This window comes from Cygnus olor, chromosome 1 (genome assembly GCF_009769625.2).
Source record: "Cygnus olor isolate bCygOlo1 chromosome 1, bCygOlo1.pri.v2, whole genome shotgun sequence".
Taxonomy (NCBI): Eukaryota; Metazoa; Chordata; class Aves; order Anseriformes; family Anatidae; genus Cygnus; species Cygnus olor.
Window position 1 is genome coordinate 78,750,830 of NC_049169.1, and position 24,167 is coordinate 78,774,996.

Genomic DNA, 24,167 nt, shown 5'->3' on the forward strand with positions numbered 1-24,167 from the left:
GGTCCTCAATGCTGACAGTTCAAATTAGGTCATTTCCTCAGAGCTGCCAACAGGCAGAAACTGAAGAGGTGGCTATCTTATAATCATCTTAATTATACAGTGGCTGTAGGCATAAACCACCCTCTAAACATAGAAGCACAGTGAAACCCAGCCTGGACTGTGCTAAGTTTGTGCTTCTGCATGTTCTCCCCAGCTGGACAAGCAGCTGTCCCTGAGGGACAACAACCCTCTCACCAAGCCCTCCCAGGAGCCCATGAGACATCCCCCAGGAATAGCAGTCAGACTCACTTTTGTGACCAGCATCTTAGTCCTCATCACTTTTTTCCCTGCCCAGTTGGTCCTAGCCCAGCTCTGTGACATGCACTTGGACCACAGATTTAGCCAGAGAACACCGGAGTAGTGGAGATGTATGAGCAGTTCCTAAGAACTATCTGCAGACATTTCATAGTCTTTTGTCCTGATGGGTGGAAGGGACAACAGGATAGTCCCGATCCAGATAACCTGTCAACATAAATCCATGTTTTTGCTACTGAAACAATTCCTTTCCCGAGTCACCCATAGATAACTACAGCTTCTCTCTACCCTTTACAAGTCTATTAATTGCTGAAATAGTCAGAACATGAGCCGATGGTTTCAAGTTTTTAAAAAAGTGTCTGATTAGATACATTCTCCCTCCCAATCTGTTAGGCTTGCACCTTTCTTTCCACTACTGCCAGCTTCTTCCCACATCCCATTTCTACATTTCAGGAACCCATTATAATTTTTATTATACTTGATTCTATTTCTGGTGTGCTGTAATACAGAAGTCTTTCCCAGCTCCACTTTAAAAAGAAAAGCTCTTTTCCCAGTGATATATCCTGTTCCTGTGGAAAACCAGGTTCTCCCTACCTTCTTCCAACATTGCTGGCCACACAGCAAGCTTGAGACTGTTTCTGAGGCAGGCTAGGTCTGATTTTAAAGCATCTTTCTTCTGGCACAAATACCTCAGATCCCTGGATCCAGTCTTCCCAAAAACTTCATAAAGTCCTTGCCACTTGGCCAAACATCTGTTTTCTTGAGCTTGCAGCAGCAGATTTGCTGTTTCCTGGTACAAATTTCTAGATTTTGTACACTTATTCTTCCCCACTGTCCTTGGCTAGCTTACAAGAAGTTAATAGCCATATACTTTAGCGGTTTGGCTTTATCTTCCCTTGTTTTCCTCACAGCAATGGAAAACAGGCAAAGCTGACAGCAGCCTCAGAGTAATACAGTGCAAAACCCACCAATGCCTCCACACACACAAAACAGAAACCAGTAGCAAGCTGTGTTATGCCACTTTGCCACATGCATGTTGGCATCGTGCAATCTCTGCACATCATCCATTTGACAGCACTACAGGCAGTGCTTTATGTCACTGCCTGACATAAGACTTATTCCCATGATCAATTAACACCTCTTGTGGTATCCCAGTCCAAGCAAGTATCTAGACCAGGGCTGCTGCTATCCCACAGCTCTTTGCTACCCACAAACATTTCCCATATGTAAATATATAAAATAAAGTGACACATTTGGCCACAATATCACTCCATGTTAAGCAAATTCAGTGCAAAGGATTAGCACCACATGTACTTAATTAAAAATCAGTTTACTTCTGTAAATAAAGCTACTTATGGCTTTTTCCTTTCTTCTAGTTGCTGATGGGGAAGCTTGGATAGTGAAAAAGAGGCAAAGTATTTTAACTCTTGCACATTTTCCCTTATGCTATAGACTTTACAACAGACACCACATTCCACCTCCAGCATCTTTTTCCTGCAGGCCTTATGAAACAGTACTTGCTTCTCTGCTGAGCCAGCCACCCAGAACAGACCTTTCCCTAACAGTGGACTTGAGTGTCCTGACTCACTTCACACTTCCTTCACAACATTAGTCACTTCTGACATGGCACCTGCATGGAAAAAAAAATTCACTCTAGCACTGCCTCAAATGCAGTGTTTTCCCTTCAGTAGTGTAAGTCCCCATTGCCCCTTAACAGAAAATCTGTTATCCCTTTTGTACTCCTAAGACTCTACATATTGCTATTTCGCACAGTATTCTGCTCCAGGTTCAAGATAATCCTGACCTGATTTGAAGATGTGAACCCTCCCACTGGTCAGAGTCAGTGCTACAAACTGCGTGTTTGGTGTTTTTTTAAAGCATTGTCATCACTTAAAACCAAGTTCTTCAGGAAAATGGACCCAGTTGCTACTTGAAGTCAACTTCATCAGAAGCATTTGTTTCTGAGAAATATCGATTCCAGACCAGCCTGCAGGTCTGAGGACTGCAACCAGGTTTTGCACCTGTAGCTCATATTATTGCTAAAAGGAAAGTATTATTCAAGTAGTCATCAGTAGCTCTCTTCTCTGATAAGAGATTTAGCTATTTGTTGATTACTCTGAAAGCATCATCTACACATACAGAATGTACAAGAAACGCTAAAGACTGTGCTGTAGTATTTCAAAAAAACGGATGGGGTTGGCATCACAGCAGTGTGAAATGTTACCAGAAACACTGTAGTTAAGAAGGTAATGTGGTGAAGTAGAGATTAATGCACACAGGAAATCCAAATTTAGCTCATGTAGAAAAAGGCAACAATGGGAGGTGTAAGCTTAGTCTTCTGGCTATTCAATTGACTTCTATGCCAGTTTGAGAGCTTCCACTATAGCTGATGCCAACCAGCTGCACTCATGCTGTTACACAAACCCACCTCATGAGCTGAGGTGCTAAGCCTGCAGCTGAGTTCATTCAAGTCTTTAAGATAAAGAAAAACATGCTTTCCAGCTTGACCTTTTTTTAAAGTGATTTTTTTTTTTTACAGAAAGTACTATTATATAGAATAGTGCAAAATATTACAGAGGAAAGCTGTATGACATGCCGCCTAAGTCCTTAGACAACTGCAACACAAAGGTAAGACATCCAAGCATTAGTCTATACCTACTGCCAGACTGCAACCCTCCACAGTCCTGACATCTCTCATGGTAAATGAGAGTTTCCTTACCAGAAAAAGGTGTGAACTACCAAGAAGTTTATAGCACATAAAGGACAAAGATCATGAACTTCTAGGAACGTAGCTGAAGTTTTACATGACAGGAACATAGAATACAGGTATTGACCTTACCAGCAAGTTGTGCTGAGGTTTGTAAGGCAGCCCCCATCAGGAGATGTTTTAAAGAAAATACTTTTAAAGGCCATTTAGGATTGGAATTACAGGAAAAAAGGGCAATTCTTTAGCTAGGGTTTCCAAAATAACATCTCTGCTCCCTCCCACATCTACTTTTAGACTGAAACAGCATAGCCACAGTTCTAGTTGCTGCTGTGAGCAGTGACTGCAGAGCAGTACACTGACTTCTAATACAACTTTTGCTCCCCCCCCCACTTGGAAGTTTGAGATTTGGTACACATTCCGTAAGCCCTTGAGACTGTACTTTGCAGGCTTTGGAGAGACAAAGCACAAAGCCAGCTACTAAGAAAAATCCTATGAGCACACATTACGGGAATCTGCCTTGTCAAGAGACAGAGGCCACATCAGATGCCAGAGTCATGTCAGCACACAGGCCGATATAAGAAAGCCCACCTGGCTCCAGGGGAAAGCCCAGCCTGTTTGCATCAGGGTACCACTGCCTGCATATCACTAGTATGACAGTCATCCTTTACCATCCTGTGTGAAGATGAGAGTAAAAAAAAAGTTACATCAGTAACATTAGGTGTGTATATATATATATATATATATATATATATATCATAGAAAGGAAGAATTGTACGCACTGATAAAGTAGACTATGAACAGTTATCTTTGCATTCTTTGGAATCTTCTTCAAATAAGGCATTGATATCAGAGTTATTTCCTGTGTTATGCTAAATACCCCAGTGATTGAACACACACATTATGCAAGCTCAAATTCATGCTACACATCAAACAGTATGATTAATAGACACAGAATCACAGAATGGTTTGGGTTGGAAGGGATTTCAGAAGTTGTTTAGTCCCAGCACCCCCCGCCATAAACAGGGACACTGTCCACTCAGGTTACTCACAGTCCCATCCAACCTGACCTTGTACACTTGCAGGAGTGGGGCATCAACAACTGTCCCCCACAAGCATACAATACATTTTATTCTTTATTAAGTATCAAATTGTCTCCAACATAAATTACATCCAAATTACATAAGTTTCAAGAAAGTCAGATATTTTATGTACAATATTTGTCTTGAGTCAGATATACCTTTATCATTTTAACCTATAGCATAAAAAGCAAACCTACATCAGTACCAAATAAAGCATTAAAAAGGTAACAAATATATAACTTTTTAGAAATGCTTTGAGAACGCTAAAGTTAATGACAGATTTTATAGTGCAGGGGTCTTGGATGTCTAGCTCTTAGACCATTTCTCTGTTTCTGCGGATAGCACAGCAAAGAACCATACTGAATATCATGCCGAAAATCTGTAAAGAAAACAAATTCATTAGGAATCATGGGGGAACATTTTAAGCAAAATGTAGACAAGCATAGCCACATAGCTTGTCTTCCTTGCTAAAAGAAGTTAAAATTTTATTCTGCAGTTCATGTCCCTGCCCTTCCTTTCCCTTACATCTCAAAGTTTCAGTCCATTCTCACCAATCCCCTTCTCCCTAAGGGCTTCAAAATAGAATAAAGCTAAGTACTGTTGTAGTCTCTTTAGAAGTCTTCAGCATACTTTCTTGCATCTATATCATATTTCCTCCAGAGAAGTCAAACAAGTGCAAGTTTTCTTACAGCACAGTTATTTCACACCTCTAGCAGAGTCTCCAATTAGAAAGGAAACAAAATAAAGAATCCCTGAGAGATAACCAGGATTAAGATTTGTCTGGTAACATGACCAATATATCTTCACCTTCCATACACCACCCTCACTTAATAAAACTTTGCCACTGCTAAAGCTACAAGGAGGCAGATTGAATCCTAAAGCAGAAGTAGGGAAGTCCCAGACATGCCCCACCTGCTGAGCTGCCTCAAAGCCGTGAGACACACACCCTCATTTTTCCAGTACTTGTCATAGTGGAACGAGCTCAGACTGCATTGTCAGGCATTGTTCAATAGACTTGTGTATTAAGTACCCTTGGCCACGCAGCTACCCTTTAATCTCGGAACTCACCATTATTACAGCAATACCAAGGCCAACTGCTCCAATCACATTCAGTTTTGACTGAAAGACATCATCGATGGCTTTAGGACATGACTGAAAAGAAACAGTTCATTAGTTTTATATATATGAAAGATGCATTTATTTGCTTGTTTGAGCTCAAGTCTGCAAACTGATGCTACACCTCTGACCAAGTCTACCTGCATTAGAGATGAAGACGCGTCTTCCAAAAGTAGCTTTGAACTGGCCTGTATTTTCCACATCTTCATGGAGAGCCACAGATGCTTCCAAAACAAAGTTACTAGAGAAGCAGTAACCTCTTCTTTTAGAAATGAAACCCCTTAAATGTCCCTTGTCAACAGCTACAGTTTATCAGTTGGTTCAGGACCAATAATGGTTGTACCAGAGCTGTCTTTTTACTAATGGCTGTCAGCATTTAAGCTGCTAAATTGCTCAGCTCTTCTCAAAAGAAATTTAAGGATGGTCTTGATACTTCCAACTATTGTAACTATGGACATCCCATGAAAACATGGTACATAGGAATGGGAGGATTTATTAAGTTGCATGCAGAAGTGCTAGGGTGTGTGCAGATTCGTAGTGTTGCCAGTTTAAAATTCCCAGGACAATGAACAACCATTACAAGTACAGAGGATTAAATAGTCCTTTCCCCAGCAAAGATGCATGGTAGCCAAGAAAAAGAACAAGGAACTTATACAGGTGTATAGAACTATGGGACTAGTAGCTGGTCAGTCTCATCCTCTCCCATCCTATTTATTCCACTAACAGACCACAGTGAGCTGCTGCAAACCACTTATTTGATTGTTCCATATCCAGTCTTGGAAGAAAGACTGATTTGAGTATTAAGGGGATATGCTAGCAAGAATGAATCACTTAAACCAGAGTATCAGTAGAGTACTACTACTTAAGAAGTCATGCAGATCAGCCACACTATTACATCCCTTCAATCTTAGAGTCTGTCTACTGTTTCTTCTACAGGTGGGACTAGGCCCAAAACACATTACAAGATGAAGTCAATAGATAGAGCTGAAACACGCTTAGAATAACAGCAAAACCTGCATACTGCCTCAGTTACACCCATATAGTCCAGCTAAAATCAGACAGGCTGTATGGATAAGACCAAAGATGCAGTCTAAACACAGACTGACATCTTTCACTTGGTCAGATATTTGAAGGCAAAAAAGACATCTGCAGGAAGGAAGACAGAAGAAGGTGATGTGAAAAAAAAAGTCAAGACACTAACTGACATCTCTGCATCTTAACAACCTCTGTTTCTGTGGAAGAACTGATACAGGCTGTCTGGGAACATAAGGCAAGAGCACCAAACTATTTTTAAGAACCACAGAAAGGGGGTAGTAAGAACTATTACAAATTCCTCCAGTGTCTGTGGCACACAGGCACCTTTGCAGCAGTATTTCAACCATATGATCTGATTCAGAGATTGTTTCAGAGCAACATATCCACACAAACAGGCTACCAATGCATTACCCACCTCCCATTTCCAAAAGGGAACCTTCTTACTAAAATTTCAGACTTGCTCCTTCTCCATGTTCTCCTTGTCTCCAAGAGAAAGAGGAGAGAACAGCTCCAGTATAGTACCAAGATAGGAACAGCCCAGAGAACAGAGTTCTCCAGCATTTTATGGGAAGTTTTGGCCTTGCTTTGTCCATCATGCCCCTGAATTTATTGACAAGGACTGCTCATTCTATGTGCAGATTCACACTTCTGATTTCCTGCTGATCCTGTCTACTATAACATTATGTTGATTTTCCACAGCCAGATGGATCATGTAGATCCATCTTGATAGCTACCTATCAAGTATGACATAAGAATTCACTACGGACTGAAAGGTTTTATTCACAGACACATTCCTCATTCTACTCATCTGACAGAGCTACTAAAGAATTAAGTCATGCATTACCGTTATAGTAAATGACTCAGCCAAGGACTTCTTTGGACAGATATCCATGAACTGCTGCTCAAGACTTCCTGTAACACCACAACAGTTCAGCTACAATAGAAAACAGGATGAGAACCAGGTTAAATCATCCTTATTTTTGCTTTGTACTTGGTAAAAGGAAGAAGTAGATTACATTAGATTTTATTACAGACCTTATGCAAGTTTGCTTAAAGCCCTGCCAATTTGACTGCTATAAACCTATTTTTAAAAGGCTTTATTAAAGGACAAGATCCTGAAAGTAAGAGCTAAATTTCATTAAATATATGCATGCACACATATCAGTGTTGGTGACAGCTTGTACTTATAGACGCAAAGGTGGAATTCTTAAACACATGCAGCTATACATACTACGGTGCCTTTAGATCAAGGCCACAGATCTAGAGTTTCCCAGCTTGCTTGTAAGTTCATTTAGGAAAACCAGAACTAGTCCTATGTATTTCAGAGGTTCAAAGGGACAAAAAGGTATACTGAATTCACTAGTAGTATACAAAAATATCTTGTCCACAATTTGTTACTAATGCTTCTTTGGTTTCTTCTAGCCAGTAAGGTACTAGTTTTGTGCACGACACTGGATGTGATAGAAAACAGTGTTAAATTGCATTAATTCCTAGTTTAACTACGTACTTACAGCAAAATGAAATGCTTTCAAGGTTTCCCTGGCAGCTGGTTGAGATCTCTTTTCATAGGTTTCCGTGTAGAAGTCCTTTAACTCTTCAATAACCTACAAGATAAGAGTTGTATACTGTTACTGTTTTACCTTGATTAATAGTTATAGGAAACTTGTTTCAGATAAAGCAGTCATTAGAACTTCTACAACCTACAATACACATCCTTTTGACATATAGAAAGAGTGGAAACAGTCCATTCTGCACCTGGAACAAGTGAGCCTAAGGTCACCTTAAATGCCAGACCTGAACAGTTAAGTTCTGCTTTCTCTTCCAAGCTATGAGCTCCTAAGAAGAGTGAGAAAACTGTCTTCACCCATTGGTTACTCAGAAGTATTTATTTCCTACTTATTTCTGTAACTCAGAAGTCACTATATTCCTCTGTTGCATAATACAAGCAACAAAACCACCCTGAACCTGATCAACAAGTACCCCATATTTAGCACTTAGGCTTCTAGTTCGTTTCAAAAGCAAAATTCAGTTTATTCCACAGAGCATATCTGGAGACAAAGTTTCAGTTGTTTCTGATGTTTAAGACTGTTACCAACAAAAAGAAGCCTAGAGCCACACATACATTACCAGAGCTTCCTGGGCATAGCAGGCCAGTGCTTCTATATCTACAAAGCTTTCCTCTCTAGTGGCCAACAGCACCTCCTCCATCCACATCAGGCAGTTTTGCTTACCCAACTGTGGTGATGAGGGATAAAACCACTCCTACTCCTGAGGAACTGCTAGACCAGCAATAATCTGTTGTACTCTCAGCCTTACGGAAGGGTAAAAATGGCCTCATCCACAGGGTCTGTACCAAGAACCACCCACTCAGCTTACTGCCATGCAGTCAGGTAGACTCAAACCAGCACAGCAATGCAGTATTCAGAGCATGTCAACATGCACAAAGGAAAATGAGATACTATGGACTCAAACCTGAAAAGCACATAGACTTGTGAGGCAACAACACAAATCAGTCACTGCTTAGATGCAGAAATATTCAGCTTTTAACTGCATTAGCCAGCTTTTCTCTATAAACAGTAAAGCCTCACCGATGGCCTACTTCACTTCACAGCTCAGACAGGTACTGCCTGGAAGATACCTTTAAAAAGCAACAGCACCTTGGGTTCTGGCTTCTCCACTACAGTCTCCTTTTTAAGTCTTAGCATTTACTTAGTTTCTCATTATTTGGCTGGAATGAGTCTCCTCTCCATTATCCAAGTAATTTGTGTGAGATTTGACTAGTACTGGTACACTTTTTAGTAGACTTCTACAGGCACACAGGCCCATCAACTTTAAAGACCAGTCAAAGGCCAGAATAAGTTTCAAGAAAATTACACTGCAGTTTAAGACCTGCAGCTTCAGGAAAAAAAATTGTATTTAAAAACCATGTCACTGAAAGAGTCCAACTATTAGATGTGGTCTTTCAAATGATGAACACCTACTTTGAGGTCTCAAACAACCAAAAAAAATCAACAAGACTTCTTGTCTAAGAGCAACCTACCTTTTCTTTATTTGCAAATCCCCAGATGGCAGCAGCAATTTCAAGGGCGAAAATCACAAACAGGAAGACAAAGAACTAGAAAAGAAAGACCATGTCATTAGTCAAGGCCATCGCACCACAAAACAGCAGACACTTGCAAGCTTGTCTGGTCCCTAGTGTTAAGCCTTGTGGAAACTGTCACTCAACCAGTTTTCAGTTGAAGGTTTGAAACACTGGTAAAAACAGGGAATATTGCAATCAGTCAGCACTTCCTCCTGGCAGCATCAGAAAGCCTGGCAATGTTTCCCAAGCAGAAATCCTACTTTTTGATCAGTGTTAATTAAAACCAATCATCTGTTAGCTCAGACTTTGAAGTTGCACAGGTCACCCAGACACATCAACAGTTAACAATAATTCTTTTCTCCAATTTATCACCCTTATTGCTTTAGTATTCATTACTTAATACCTAGCATGCCACCAACTCCCTGAGAACTAATGATCACTTCTGTTGTCTCCTATAAAAACAGAAATAAAAGCATCATCTCTGTGTTTAATTGACTACCAGGTCCAAAACACCCCAACTATTTAAAGGCACTTTAAAGAGAGATTCAGAACTAAAACAGAGGGCTAGAGGCATCATTTTGCAAGAAATATAAAGCTTCTTGCATGACACATAAAGGGAATTGTTCTTTCACCAGCTATAGTAGTCTTTTATTAACAAAGTCTTCTGGTTATTTGGATTAGTAGCTTCAGAGGTACAGATGTGCCTGAACCCAATAAGCCACTGGCACCTCCAGACCAAAAACAATAGGGTTGCTTTCCAACAACTGACTTGAAGAGCACTTGTCAATTAGAAAAGCCCATGCAGTGATTACAAACAGTAGAGGCTTGTTGTTTCAAGGATCAAATACCCCAGTTCTTCTCTCAGAGATTTAAAGACAGCATTCAGAATTCAGGACAAACTGTTTAATAAATAGCACTAGTCTTACCAAGATTTTTTATTCTGCATTCACACATCTTCCCAGTCTTCATACTTTGAGTTAGTGAGATTTAGACACTAAAGTCATTCTGCTTTCAAATGTAACATACATATTTGGATTCAGTACCAGAAGTGGGAACTAAGTGTCTTTATTTCGTATTTTAGCATTATGTAGGTGACCATGAGTTAAACCATTATGGAACCCAACCAATCAGTATCTGCTCCCTTTAACTGCACAGCCAACTGTGCAGTTGGCTGCTCTTTTCTTTTCACACTTAAATTTTAACGCTATTGTTTAAACACTTGCACTTACCAGGCCAAGCATACACTGTGATTCCTGCAATGCACCACAGCATCCCAAGAAGCCAACCAGCATCATCAGTGCACCAGCTCCAATTAGGATGTAAACTCCTAGGAGGAGAAAAAACAAAGAAATGGGAATACAAGCTAGTTGAGTCCTCAGCAGCAAGGATTAGTTGCTCCATAAATAAACCTTGGCAAAAACTAGAGCTAAGTTTCTTTACTGAGGTGTTCCAAGCAAAAGACAGCTGTGCTTAACTTTCAAAGCAAGCACCTCAAAACTTGTGGGGAAACTATTGATAAATAAAAGCTTCAGCTTATGACAATTGATGTGCACCACAGTTACAATTTCATAAGTTTTAAAAAAAAGATGGGCAAGATAATGCTATCTGAGCCAAACCATAAATACACATTTAAAAACTGGCTCAACCAGAATTATACACTTATTTTCAGATGAAGAGTGTGCTGCAGTTAGTTGGAACTAGTGATTTTATCAGTATCTGAGAATTCTTGATATCTACCAGCTCCAGGAGGACAGGTATCACAAGGCGTCACAATGATCTGCCATAAGACTTTAAATGCCTCCCTACCTTGCTTTTCCATCAGAAAACACTGAATTATTTTGTCAGCCACAGTGGTAAAAGCCTATGCTTCAACAACCTAATCCAACAGCCTCTAACTACAAGTAATTCAGCATCTTCTGCCTTTATGAAAGCATATACTTCTTTAAACCAAGTGGTTAAGTTTGAAGACCGTTTTGCCTAGAATTCATGTAAGAAATGTGTTGGAGCACAGAGGGCAAACGCTTCTGGGCTAAAGGACTCCCTTATGCCAAAACATTTCCCCCTAATCTTGGGAACTACCAGCTTAGGAATGAATTATAGATGCTCATCCACTAAATGCAGCAAGAGGTATCTAGGAAATCACAAGTCACAAAGGATGGCAGATAAGTATCATTGGTGAAACATGATATGAAAAAGTACCACCAGCACAAAGCATTCCTTTTGAATATAACTTAGTATACATAGTACTGTAAGAGTTTGACAATAGTATGTATGTTCCTTTTGAGAGATGAAGGGATACAGCTGTGGTTTTGGGTAGCTTGACATTTCTATCAATACAGATAAAAAGTTCTGGTCTCTAGAGACCCAATCAATGTTACTTAAAGAAAGTTATACTTAAGCATTTGCAAGTTCTATTTTCTAGATGCACACTAACAAATATTAACTGCCAAAACAAACATCTACTTAATTAAGCATATATAGCTGAATATTCCTGACATTTCTTATCAGCAGGAAATTCCAGCTTTCATTTCGTTACCCCAGTTGAAAATTTTTCCATCATGGGAAGAAAAAAGTCCACCAGAACCTCTTATTTAAAAGTTTATTTTCAGTAGTATAGATCACTTTAGAGGTAATTGACACATTCTTTTAACATACCATTGAAAACAGCAGCTAATAATTAGTCCCATAAAACAAACCAATAATTCCTATTAAACTTTTTAAGAACTCAGTTTAACTTAAACTATAAGTAGTTTTTTTTCACTATTTAGCTGCATGCAGCCAGTGGCTTAAATATCACATCATAAAACTTTCATACATTTTATGAGGTGAACGAGTTGTTTTAGACTACCCAAAATTAGACTTGTTAAATATCCAGTTCAACTGCTAAGTTTAGATTTCTTCCCTTCCCAAAGTCCCACTAAAAGCATCTGGAAACCTCCTTGGCAGCTGCAAGAACAACCCAGCTTACTACCATGTCAGCATATCAACAGCTAAATACAAGCTTTCTTATAGATGAGCGATATGCATGCTTGGGGAATGCAGGGACTTCATGATGATGTAAAAGTATCTTGATATTCCCAACTATGGCCCCTAAAAAAACCTTTACTCTGATTCCAGACAGTATGCTTAGTAGGCACAGGCTACTCTGGTATCCAAAAAGGACAGTATGAGTTGCACCTATCAGGATGACTTATACTGTTTTCACTGACCCCTTAGACATTTGTTTGGATGCTGGAACACCTCAAGTAACTCACCACAAGAAAGCTTACCTGGCAACAGAAAGACCAACCTAACCATGCTGGGGATGGCTACTTAATAACACAGCACAGGACACAGCAAGTCCACATGTTACAGTGACATGAAATATATGTATAAGTCTAAGGTGGCAGATATGTGCGAGAAAGGTAAATATTTTATTTTTCTCTGTTCGTAAATGTTGGAAGTCTTCAAGCTCAGCTATTGTTTCAAAAGAGTTTGAGCCCTCCACTGATGATAACCAAAGGAACGTGTTCCTCTGTCCAAGCCCAACAGTGGGAGTAGAGATCAAAATCTTTCAGTTAAGAGTTCCTAAGCAAGTCAGATTTTGAGACGTTAGAATAACGAACTAAAACCATGCATCTCTATCACCTAGTTGGCAATCAAGCTATCCTAGCTTGTGAAAAGCCTTGACTAAGATCTTTTAAGACCTGAAAATATTGAGGAGTAACTTCTACCTGGCCTATGTAAAACCACAGTGATCTAGGTTGACTGTAATAGTTGCTCATATAGACTAAGATATTGGACATCCTTTTGAATATAAATTAGTATACATCATACTGTAAGAGTTTGACAATAGTATGTTCCTTTTGAGAAATGAAAGGATACAGCTGTGGTTTTGGGTAGCTTAAGTTAGTCAATTCAGAGGAAAAAAAATAGTTATTCATGTCACTAATTTTATTTTAGAGTGAAATTTTGCTGACTAACATCTGCACAAAGCATCAGGAAGATACATTCCCCATGTTTACCAGGAGTCCCTGGTGCTCACTAATGACACTTACAGAGGCAGCCAGCCCAAGAGACACTACTGCTCTCAGCACTAGAGCTCAGAGCACCAGCCAAGGGGAGCTGTTCTCAGCCTGACTGAGGCTGTTAAGGACTATTTTGTCTGTAGCCTTGAAGAAAGGCTTATAAGTAGCTAGGGACTCCAGGAACAAAAGAGTAACCTATCCCACTGAGTTCTCATCTCATACCTTACCTGTATAAAATGTTGTGTTGTTGGATTCCAGTTCAAAGATGCTTTTGGTCTGTGAATCAAACCGAAGCCATAGTCCAATTGCAAGAACTGCTGTTCCTGCAAGCTGTAAGAACAAATAAACCTTGTTAAATAATACCAATTACTATATTCACCCCTGTACTAACAGCAGCATCAGAAGTAATCACAGGATGCAGCTCTGTTATTTAACAAGCTGGTGACAGAAAACCAGCATAAAGATAGGTATACCAAAACAAGAATAAAGTAAATTCCTGACATGAGGTATCTTATTGACAGATCTGCTTACCTATTAAACTATAGCACAGGAGAACAATGCCATGCTTGTTTTTAACTGAAAGTCCTCTAGGTTTACAGAGCTGCCAAGTGTCAGATTTTCCACTGCTCTTTCCACCCATGGTTTTGTTCTGGGTGACTGTAACAACACTGTGTAGCTTAGTGATCTTATATCCTCACTATGAAGGACAGGCATAATGCAAGGAAAAGCACCTTGTGATTTATAAGGAGAGCTAAAAGTTTAGCACATTAAACAGCCTGATGAGAGTTCAGTATACTGCAGTACTGAATTTGGAAAGAACATTCTCGCTTGTAAAGCAGGAGCGAACTAGTGCACTAAATAACCACACTGACAAGAAGCAGAAAATAAAGGCTGCTAAAATAGCAACATTGCTGTGTGCTGATCCAGAACAATACAATTAAGTTTTAGATAATATTTAGCTTTTAATATATTGCCTTTGCTTGTGTGCCTCCAGGTTCCTTTTGGCATAGGTGCTTGCATTTGTGGCAAGTTTATTTATAAAGTAGCTTCTGGATGAAACATCTGGCTGAAGGCATCATAGAAGTGTTGCAAGAAATAAGGAATTGCACTGGTGCGGCAAATGCTGGCAGTTTGCTTTGAAAAGACCAAGAAGCCTGATCTTATACGCTCTAAGAAAGCAAGCTGAGGTTATCTTGTGTGCAAAAAAAAAAAAAAAAACAGAACAGGACAAACTAGAAAATTAAGACTGTTTTTCACCTCTTTCTTCTTTCATTGGGACACCATTTAACTAACAGAAGAAAAGTTCAAGACAGAAATATCATGCATGTAGCAACAAATATAGTTTTACAAAAAAGCGGTAAACTTGAAGCTTAGCAAGTCCAGAACTTCTGTTGAGCTAATCATGCATGAAAAGCCTTATCTTTAAGAAGTCCCTTCTAGAAGTCAACAACATTCTTTATTCATCTCCAAGAAACTGGGAAGTGTTTACTTTAAAATGCCAGTTTTCAGCAAGAATATGGAAAGAATTCCCACAGAAGGCTTATGTGAACACTTAGACACCACATCTAACCCCTGGCCCTGTGCTCTCCCCAAAGGGAGAGCAAGAGCCCTTTCTGCATACTGCGGGAATATTTATATTTACTGAAGGCAGGCACACCTTTGTTGCCTATAGCAATCTTTTCTAACCTCCTAAACTTGCTCTCCAAAAATCTTGGAAGATCAATACAGGACAAAGGATCAAGTTAAGCAAGGGTTTAAGGGAAGATGCCCCCCTTGTAGCTTCTCAGCAGGAAGTACCCTAACTGAAGTCTTCAAGGGCTCAGGTATTAGCAAAGAAAAGTGAGAGGGTCAACTCACAGAGGAAGCCAACCCTGCTGGAAAAACCAGCACTACTTGTACAGCAGGCACCTGTGTGCCAAGCTGGCCCCAAAGAGGAGCTGCAGGGCTGAAGCTGGGAAGGAGATGAAGTGATACATAATACATAAATAGCCAAACCCAAACAGAGGTTTCCAGACCTATGCAAAGGACACTATTAGTGTCATGTATGCGTAGGCACAGGGTTACTCACAAAGCACACAGCAAGAACAAAGCCTGCACAAATCCAGAGCCTCCCTTGTTAGAAATATGCTGACAAAATAATTTAAGTTATGCTGAAGAACCTTGATGTAGTACCCAGTATGTTGTAACAGGGTACTATCTCAATTTATCATGCTGTAGCACTGCCTCAGGGGAAGGGAAAGGTACAAGAAGGGGACTGGCAGCAAGAGGAGTTGCTGCTCCAGCTAATGCTTGCTGCTACAGCATCACCTGGAAAAAAAAGCCTTTACAATCTCATCTCACTTCACTACTTTACTTCAAACACCAGGAGGGCTTGGTGATGGAAAACACCTCTCATGCACTTCTAACTTACCTTCAAACCACCCAGTATTTAATACTCTGCTAAAGCCCTACTTTCTGTGGTCTTTTAAAAGCCTTCAGCTTTTATAGGCATCTGGATCTGGAGCATCAGAAGAAACCTGCAGCTTCTTCTTGCTTTAAGAACTCCTGAATTTCAGAGCCAAGAGCCTAAGCATGCTTGGTTGTGTGCAACTAGATATTTCTACTGTTTGACAAACCTCAGTGTTCAATCAGGGAGCTGAAGAGCTGTGCTGCAAATGGTACAGAGCACAGCAAAGTTTTGTACAACTAAAGCCAGAGTTTGTACCCCAGCAGATCTTTAGAGGCCAGACTATACAGACTGTGATAAAACTAAGAAACAGTACGCTGTGTAGATAATCTTACAAGTCCAAGCAAAGCAGAAGGTTGTGTTAATGATCTTTCAGATAAACAAACTGGTTGGTTAACATTAGGAAGACCTGGCATACTTGATATGGCTCCTTTCAAAGTACAACCTTAAAATGCACACACCCACCCAACCACTATAAAGTTCATTATGGTGTTTTCTCCTTTGGAATGTGGCCATCCTGTGAAAAAAAAAGTATGATCACAGAGAAGCAAGGGACTTACAATTGGAAAACTGAATAGTAATAATGCTTGATGTTAGCAAACTACTCAATAGCACTAAAACTCCTATGCTTAAAAAAACCCGCAATCCTTCTCTTCACAGTACCCTAAAAACTCAGCTCCCTCTTGCAAAAAAAGGAAAGTGACTTTTTGCTTGTTTCTTAAGGAAAGCAGACTTGTGTTTAATGCTTGTGTTCTTCCTACCCGCAATGACCACTGAACTAAAAATGGAGATTTTAAAGCTGAAGGTTAGAAAATAATTCAAGACTTCACATTTTCAACAAAATATCTGAGTAAGGAGAGATTTGGGAACTAATTGGGTCTCAGAGGAAGAGACAAGAACAGCCCCATTGCACTCCTTGCTGGCAGAAGCAGCAGCTCAGGTTGCTCCAGATCACTAGCAGGCACATGAGCAGCATTGCTGTTCCCTGATGCTACTTTGGCAGCTTCCAATAGCAGTGGTGTGATAGTTTTAGTAGCTGTGTTCTTCCTCCCTGATAAAGGGGTTCAAGCTCCCTGCCCAGGTTGCTTGGAAGCAGAGCCACTGGTGGCAGCAGCAGATCTGCTCCAGAGGTTTTCTCATTCCAAGTGTTTTCCCAATTTAACAGACCAGCGTTCTGCATCGTCATAGGAGTTGAGTAATACCGGATATTTCTAACTAGAAATATCCTGTACTGAAACAAATTTAACAAAGAATAAAACTGTCTCTTCCTGAAGCTAGCCACTCTGTATATGCATAAGACCTACAAAACTAAAAACAACTGTTTTTCTGTGCTTATGAAATATATTGGAAAGATTTTTGTAGTAACAGCTATTGGCAAGGGAACTCAGGAGAAAACTTTTACCAGTCTGACCAAAATTTGTAGTTGAAGGGATACTATTCACTTACTGTATTGGAAAAACGTTTGTGGCAACAATACTCCCGTAATAGCATTTCCTAGCACAAGTATAATACAGACATCCCTGCTCAAGCTAGCTATGCTCCCCTTGCTTTTCCATAACCACTACTAAGCATCTTAGAGCTCCCAGCTCATTTCTCCTTGACTCGTGGCTGTTTCACAGCCACAAAGGACATATGCTAAACACGGATAAAAATCCCTGGTTATTCCTCCTCTAGTCGTATGGAGGCATCTTGTCATTTTTGGCATCACATGCAAACATATCCATTGCTTCAAATGCTCTGCTCCTGAATGTATCCCTTTGGCTGCTGCAACAGGAAAGAAGTGGCCTTTTCAATCTTTTCAAATATAGCCCTGCACCTCTTCTAGCAGATCTTCTGTGTTCAGCATTTCTCCCACCCATGCAGTCTTACACTTACAAGCGCCTTCCAAGTCAGCCTTTCCCACTGCTAAGGGCTTGCTTATTTAGAGTACATCATGGTATTTATCTTCAACAGTAGGCTTTCAAAAGACAGCTGACAAAGAATCTGTACCACAGCAGAAGACAGTTATTCTATAACTGAGATGAGGAACAGCCAATCTATTCTGGAGGCAGAAGCTATATAGGATTTTCTGCCTCCTCCTTTCCACCATACTTTGGTTAGCTTCCGCATCACTTAGCAGTGCCAAGTCACTGGGGGAACTATCAAGCAATTTCTGTCAGAACTTTTTTGCAAAACCACCTGAGGTTTCACAGATAGTCTCCTAGCAGAAAGCTTTCACAGGGAGTCATTAGGTTTCATGATATTGCTGTAAAAACACATTAAAGGTTACCACATGAGCTGTTCAGGCTAGAAATTTCTACTTTTATTAACATATCCCATGATATAGCAGTGTCAGCACACAATGACCCTACTTTGGGAACCTGGAAAGCTTGTTTAGATTTAACCACTCTTTTGCAAGGGCAGTTTTGTTCAGTCCCTTCTAAACTTGTCACCTTGAAAAAGCGTGATCCCCCCCAGTCACCCACATGCTGCAGACACCTCACAGCAGATCACCTTTCCACACACAGAACCGGCTCTCAAGGGGCTTAAGGTCCAAGCAGTTAGCAAGTCCTGACAGCTGGCTATTAAAGCCTAGACTTGAGACCCATAGGAAGTACCCCTCAGGTTACTATCACCTCTTCCTCTACATCCACAGCATAGAGGCAGGGACAGGGAAGAAATGAAATTCTGCAGGAAATCTTGAGGTATGGATTGAAGCCCCCCAAAAAAAATTTTGTACAGAAAACTCTAGTTTCTTCTATGTTAGCACAATGGCCAAGCCTATAGGCAACTTAAATCAAGTTCATGGCACTACCTCTAGCAGAAGGTAAATCTGCATGTGGAAATATAACAGTCAAAAATCAAGGCTGTTCTCCATGTTGTCAGCTCAGCACTACATATCACAGAAGACTAAAGGTTTTCTTGAAGTAAAAAGGTATGTCAGGCCTCTACATGACTGTTCTTTATGTAGGTTTTACCCAGAGTATGGTAGGAGTACACTGAAAAATTCATCATCTTCTCTTTACATCAGAGAAAGACTTACAGCTAAAAATTGATTCAGATCTTCCTCTGCATAAAAGACAACTTCTTTCCTCACCATGGAAGAGAGCATATGAACAGGACCAGCAGCATAACTTTTGCAGAACACATATGCAAAGAAATTGAGAGCATTAGATGGCATTACAAGGAGTAATGAAGTACTTGTTTCTGTCCTGTTACCTGCTGGTGCTGTCTAAATGAAGACCCATAAACAGTAAAAACAGATTAGGTACAACGTTACTCTAAACCCATAATTACAACATCGGTGTTATCCACAAGAAAACACTTTTGAATTTCTGAAAAACACCCAAACTTTCCCAACAGACATGCAATGAGTGTTAACAGTTATATAAGAAGCTGCAGCTATTTCAAAACTTTGACGGGGGAGGGGATAGGTTGGAAAGGAAGTATTTTCTTTCTGCTTAAGCTGGTCTCAAGAATGCTGTGAGCTAAGTTAATGTCACAACATTTATTGCAATAAAATGGTGCTCCAGTACAGTAAGAGCAGCATTACAGAATTCCTGAGCCACAGCCAAGACCAAGGTCCATTTCATACAAGTTCCTATTCAGAAGGAAGTCTACTGTACTCACGATTTAAATTGCAAATAGGAGCTGGGACTGCTAGAACTAAAAATACAAGTAGCTGGCTTCTGAACGCAACATCCTCTAGCTCCATTCCTGACTTCACAGGAATTTTGCCCGAGTTAAAATCCCTTAAGCTGAACCAAAGCAGCATTTAGTTCATGCACTGCAGTCAGCAGCTAATCAGTTGATTACAGAAAGCAAACGAACTTCTGTTGCTTTTGTATGCATCTATATATGCACACAAACGTGTATGTGTATATTTCTGTCTAGCCAGCAAGTTGCGTTCTCCACTTGAAGAGAGAATGAGGAAATCAGAGCATCAAACTGGCTGTTCCAGGTGCAATATAAATAGCTGAAATTATATATCAGAACAAAGTCTCACATCTTCAAGTTAAAATAAGAGACCTCCAGGCCTGATCTAACTAATCTTGCTTTAGCAGGAACTCCTGTAGACAGATACACTTGTTTATGAAAGACAAAACACACTCTGAAGGGCTCAGATTGTAGAGCCTGGACAGGACAGTTGCCTGATAACATAAAGGAGCAAGAAGGTAATTCCTTGCAAAGACTTGGCATGAACTCTGACCATACACTACAGCACTTCCTTGGTTATAATACATTAAATTGTAAACATTAACAGCAGACTTCTTTGTATTCCAGAAAATTCACTAGGGAAAACTGGCATTAAGTTTAATGATGTAAGTCCTGAATTTTAATCATCAGAAGCAAGTTAGCAGGAGACAGAGGCACATGGTTGGTATACACAGCCATGTCAGGAGCTCACACAACACAAAGCTGCTTGGAACAGCCTCCAGTTTTGTTAGGAAGAGACTTTGTCACCAAGCCTGAGTAAACCCAGTGAGCTCAGCTGGAAGTGCTAACTCATTACACAACTCAAGGTAATCAAGCACATGCTCACACCAAGGTTATTCAAAGCCAGCTTCAGTGAGAAAATTGCACCATTCAGTTTAAGGCACATCATGTGATATTTCCATTGTTTTCTTGCCCAACTCAAGCTGGCATGGCAGAAAATCTTTACATTAGGTCTTTATAAAATCTTTATGAGACCGCCCACCTCCCTTTCCCACCCAAACCCAAACCCCAAACTTTCAGAAGACCTGAACTAGTGTGGCTTCGATTACACACAGGACCAAAGATGACACAGCCAGTGCAGATAACGTTATGACAGAATAACAGCATGCAAGCACACTGGCCATAACAAAAGCAAGAAAAGTAAAAAAGAAAAGCTATCAGTCTTATTATGCTTATAACTTAGCTCAGCATCCTGTGGATAGCCTCTTTGGGAAGGGTATCGGAAGAGGGCAGAGCAGGCAGTGGTATTTCCTGGGACTAACCTCCCAATTTACATGTCAAACATTTACAGGCTACGCAAAAATGCGGACAGTACCTTTGGAGATGGAAAATGAACTGAAGGCTTGAACCACTAGCCCACAACATCTGCTTCATATAAAGTAGCACCTACTGTGCAAACAGGCACATCTCTTCCCCTGAAGCTTCCTCTTCTCAGACTCTGAACCCTTTAGCTCTTGCTCACTGTCTCTTTCAATACAGCTATGCCCTACCCAGGGCTCAGCCAGTTGTGAACCTACAAGTCTCTAGCATGTGTCATTTATCCCACCTCCCCCCATTCTCTTCAGGTTGAAGAACCTTAATTCACTTAATGCTTTCTGACAGCAAAAACCCTCCTCTTCCTTTCCCGAGCATTACCAAGCTTCCACTATGTTCCTTTCAAGGTAGGCAGAAGACCAGAGCAACACGCAGTAGCTTTTCATGAAACTACTGTAAACCCTTTTCCCCAAGGACTTCATCCCTGTAACAGTGGTTGCCTCTGAGCCCACCAATTTATAATCCTGGGCTGCTTCCTGCTCCTGTACACATTACTTGATATCTGCCTGAAGTGAATGTCACATACTGCTTTGTCACGTAGCCTCTTCAAGTCCTCCTGCTACACCAGCATGCGCCCATCTTTATTGTCCTGAATGCTAGCCTAGCACCAAAGTGTTACCTCACATACTTTTCCAGTTTAAGTAAGAACATATTGACTACCATGTAGTTTCTGCATGGGAACTCTGCTGGTTCTCTCCACTGCAAGAGACCTCCTCTTTGCATCTGCCCACATCTCAGGCAGGGGCTTTATACCTGTCAGGATCTTAGTCCAGGACTGCTTAGCTCCCCCAAGAACCCTTATTTTTCTAGGAGACAAAGAAGTAAACTAACACTAATGAGCACTCACTCCTCCTCCTACATAGGTCCAGGCTTTTGAAGGCTTCAAAGCTACCTTGATTCTTCCTTCCCCTTACAGTAGCCATTCTCTTTCTTCCACAGTGTTACATTATCTCTATCTGTACAACAACTTTGTTTTAATAGAATCTTCTCCTCTGCCTATTCCAGAGGCATCACATATGCCACTCTACATCGTCTAGAAAAAAAATAAAAAAAACAAGAGCATCAAGTTTGCTGCATTCAGTTCCCTGGCCCTGAGGTGGGTGGCAAGCAAGATGTTTTTACCTAAGCACAGCGCATTGACAGTTCTGAAGTAACTGAAGTGTGACCCTGGAAAGTTTTTAACCAGCATTTTTTCTTGCTGTTGTTTTACAAGCTTTTCATCAAGAGGTCAGTTCAAACTTGTGAGGGATTTGAAGTCACGGACAGGTTATTACACAGAACAATCCTGAGGTCTTCCCCAGACACACCAAGCAAAGTAAAATCTTGCAGAACTTCACTCCTAGCACACTTTCATACCCAGACCAACTATGGTATTTAAGGACTCTGGTAAGCCTCCTAGTCCTAGTGTCTAGAAGTAGGGTATATTAGTTGAGTTTGCTTTGGTAAGTTATTACTAAATCTTACTTTTAAGTTATCTTATTACATTTTTCTATTTGAACTGCCAGCATTTATAAACTTACTGTCTTTCTTTGGACATAGCTTCAACTGATTTTCCCTTTTTTTTTTTGTTTTAATAACCTCCCATACCCAGCTCTTTTGCTCTTCCTGCTTCTTCTCACCCTCTCTCAAGTCTCTTATGAAGGCAGATACATATCATCTAATACGACAACTGTAAATACCTGCATATTTGTTGCAGACCATTTATATTGCTCACTTCTGCTTTTGAGGCAACTTATTTTAAAAATAAATATATAAACTTGATCACAGCTTCATGCAACCTTTTATTTTCTGCTGGTCCAGGAGGCACACTGGCTCTAACTATATCATTGTCACCACTGCCAAGTAGCTCTAGAACAATAACATCCATACTAATATTGTATTTGAACACCCCCCCCACGGGCTGTTGTAGTGGGGTACAAATACCTACAGTGAGCCCTAAGAGCCAAGGCCTACTACAGTTGGTTTACAAGCATCCGTATCCACAGCAGACACCAGCTGTTTACATTCAGCAGCTGTTTACATTCACTGCCTACTGATGCAAGCAGCCACTTGGAGAAGCAGCAGCATTAGTCTCCATTGACTTCTCTCTTACAGGAAAGAACATTAAAGACAAACAACATTGAATTCAGACATCCATGCTTCAACTTCTTGAGAAGCAGTCATAACTTCTGAGTTATGCCACGCTGCCTGATCACGCCTGGCAGACAAGAAACAATTGCGCAAGAAACTGCACTGAAGACATGAATTCCACTCATGGTGGTATGCTCCTACAGGTTAAACTGTCTTAGGATTTTCTCAAAGAGGCGTTGCCGATAAGACTTGATGCAGACAACCCAGATTTAGCTGAGGGTTCCCCCAAGACAAGTTCATACACAAAACAACAACGACTCCAAGCGCTAGTTTGCGAGAAATTAGTTCCCCACCCTGTAACAGCCTGCACACCAAAACAGTCTCCAGAAGCACAACTGGCAGTGAGAATTTCCACACAAGCGTGGTAAAAAAAAAAAAAAAGACAAACAACAACAAACAAACAAAAAAACCCGCCTTTACATCTAGCACCCCCCCCCCCAACATGCACACATTAATAGGCAGGATACACAGTGGCTCTAGAACAACTAAATGAACAAAAATAAACGAAAAAAAAAAAGAAAAAATGGCGTAAATCGTATATAAAAAAAGCAACGAGCTGACTACAAACCCTACCCAGCCTCTCTTGCCGACTGCACGGCGCGTTAAGGCTGCAGCAGGTCCCTCAGCCCCCCAGCTCTAGAGGGAGCGGGCAGAGGGTCCCGGGCAGCCCCTCCACCCCGTCCCCCTACGGCTCCCTTACCCAGAAAATGAAGTTGAAGCCGAAGAGCAAGTACTTGATGCACTTGGTGCCTCCTTTGACAGGCATCCTGCGGGCGGGCGAGGGGGCAGCGTGCGTGCAGAGGCCGACCGAAGAGCAGCAAGGCCACCTTCCCGCAGCGCCACTCCTTAAATCCGCCTCCCCTCGCCTCTCCCCGGGGCTCTCCTCCCCCGGCAGCCCGGCCCCGGCAGCCCGGCCCTTTCTCCTCCCCCTGCCCAATGACTTCTCCCGCTGGCCTCCCTCCGCACCTGCCCCGTCCCCCCGCCTCGGGGCGCCCGTCGGGGATGCTCGGAGGGCTGGCGGTGGCACCGGGGGGCTGTCGCCCAGCTGCGGCGCCCCCTCGGCTGCCCCCGTAGTCCCTGGGTAGTCCCTGCTGGCATGCTGCGAGCGAAAAAAGGGGTGGGGGCGTGCAGGACGGTGCTCTGCCGGCTCCAATGTGGGTTTAGTTTGCCCTCGGTGCCTCAGCCTGGTTTAGGTGGGTGGCGGTGTGAGCTCACGGCAAAGTTGAATCGCTTTCGTGGCGGCTGTACAGAGCTGGAAGAG

General features: G+C 41.2%; 1 protein-coding gene across 1 annotated transcript; it reads right to left on the reverse strand.

Moving 5' to 3' along the window:
* Positions 1-4,121: 4,121 nt before the first annotated feature.
* Positions 4,122-23,869, reverse strand: CD9 (CD9 molecule). The gene is made up of 8 exons (XM_040566006.1): positions 23,607-23,869; positions 13,548-13,650; positions 10,543-10,640; positions 9,272-9,346; positions 7,743-7,835; positions 7,076-7,165; positions 5,149-5,232; positions 4,122-4,459 (listed from the first exon to the last, which is right to left on the reverse strand). Exons 1-8 carry the CDS (start codon positions 23,670-23,672, stop codon positions 4,394-4,396), a joined length of 675 nt encoding a protein of 224 aa, XP_040421940.1. The 5' UTR covers positions 23,673-23,869; the 3' UTR covers positions 4,122-4,393.
* Between the last annotated feature and the right edge of the window lie 298 nt (positions 23,870-24,167).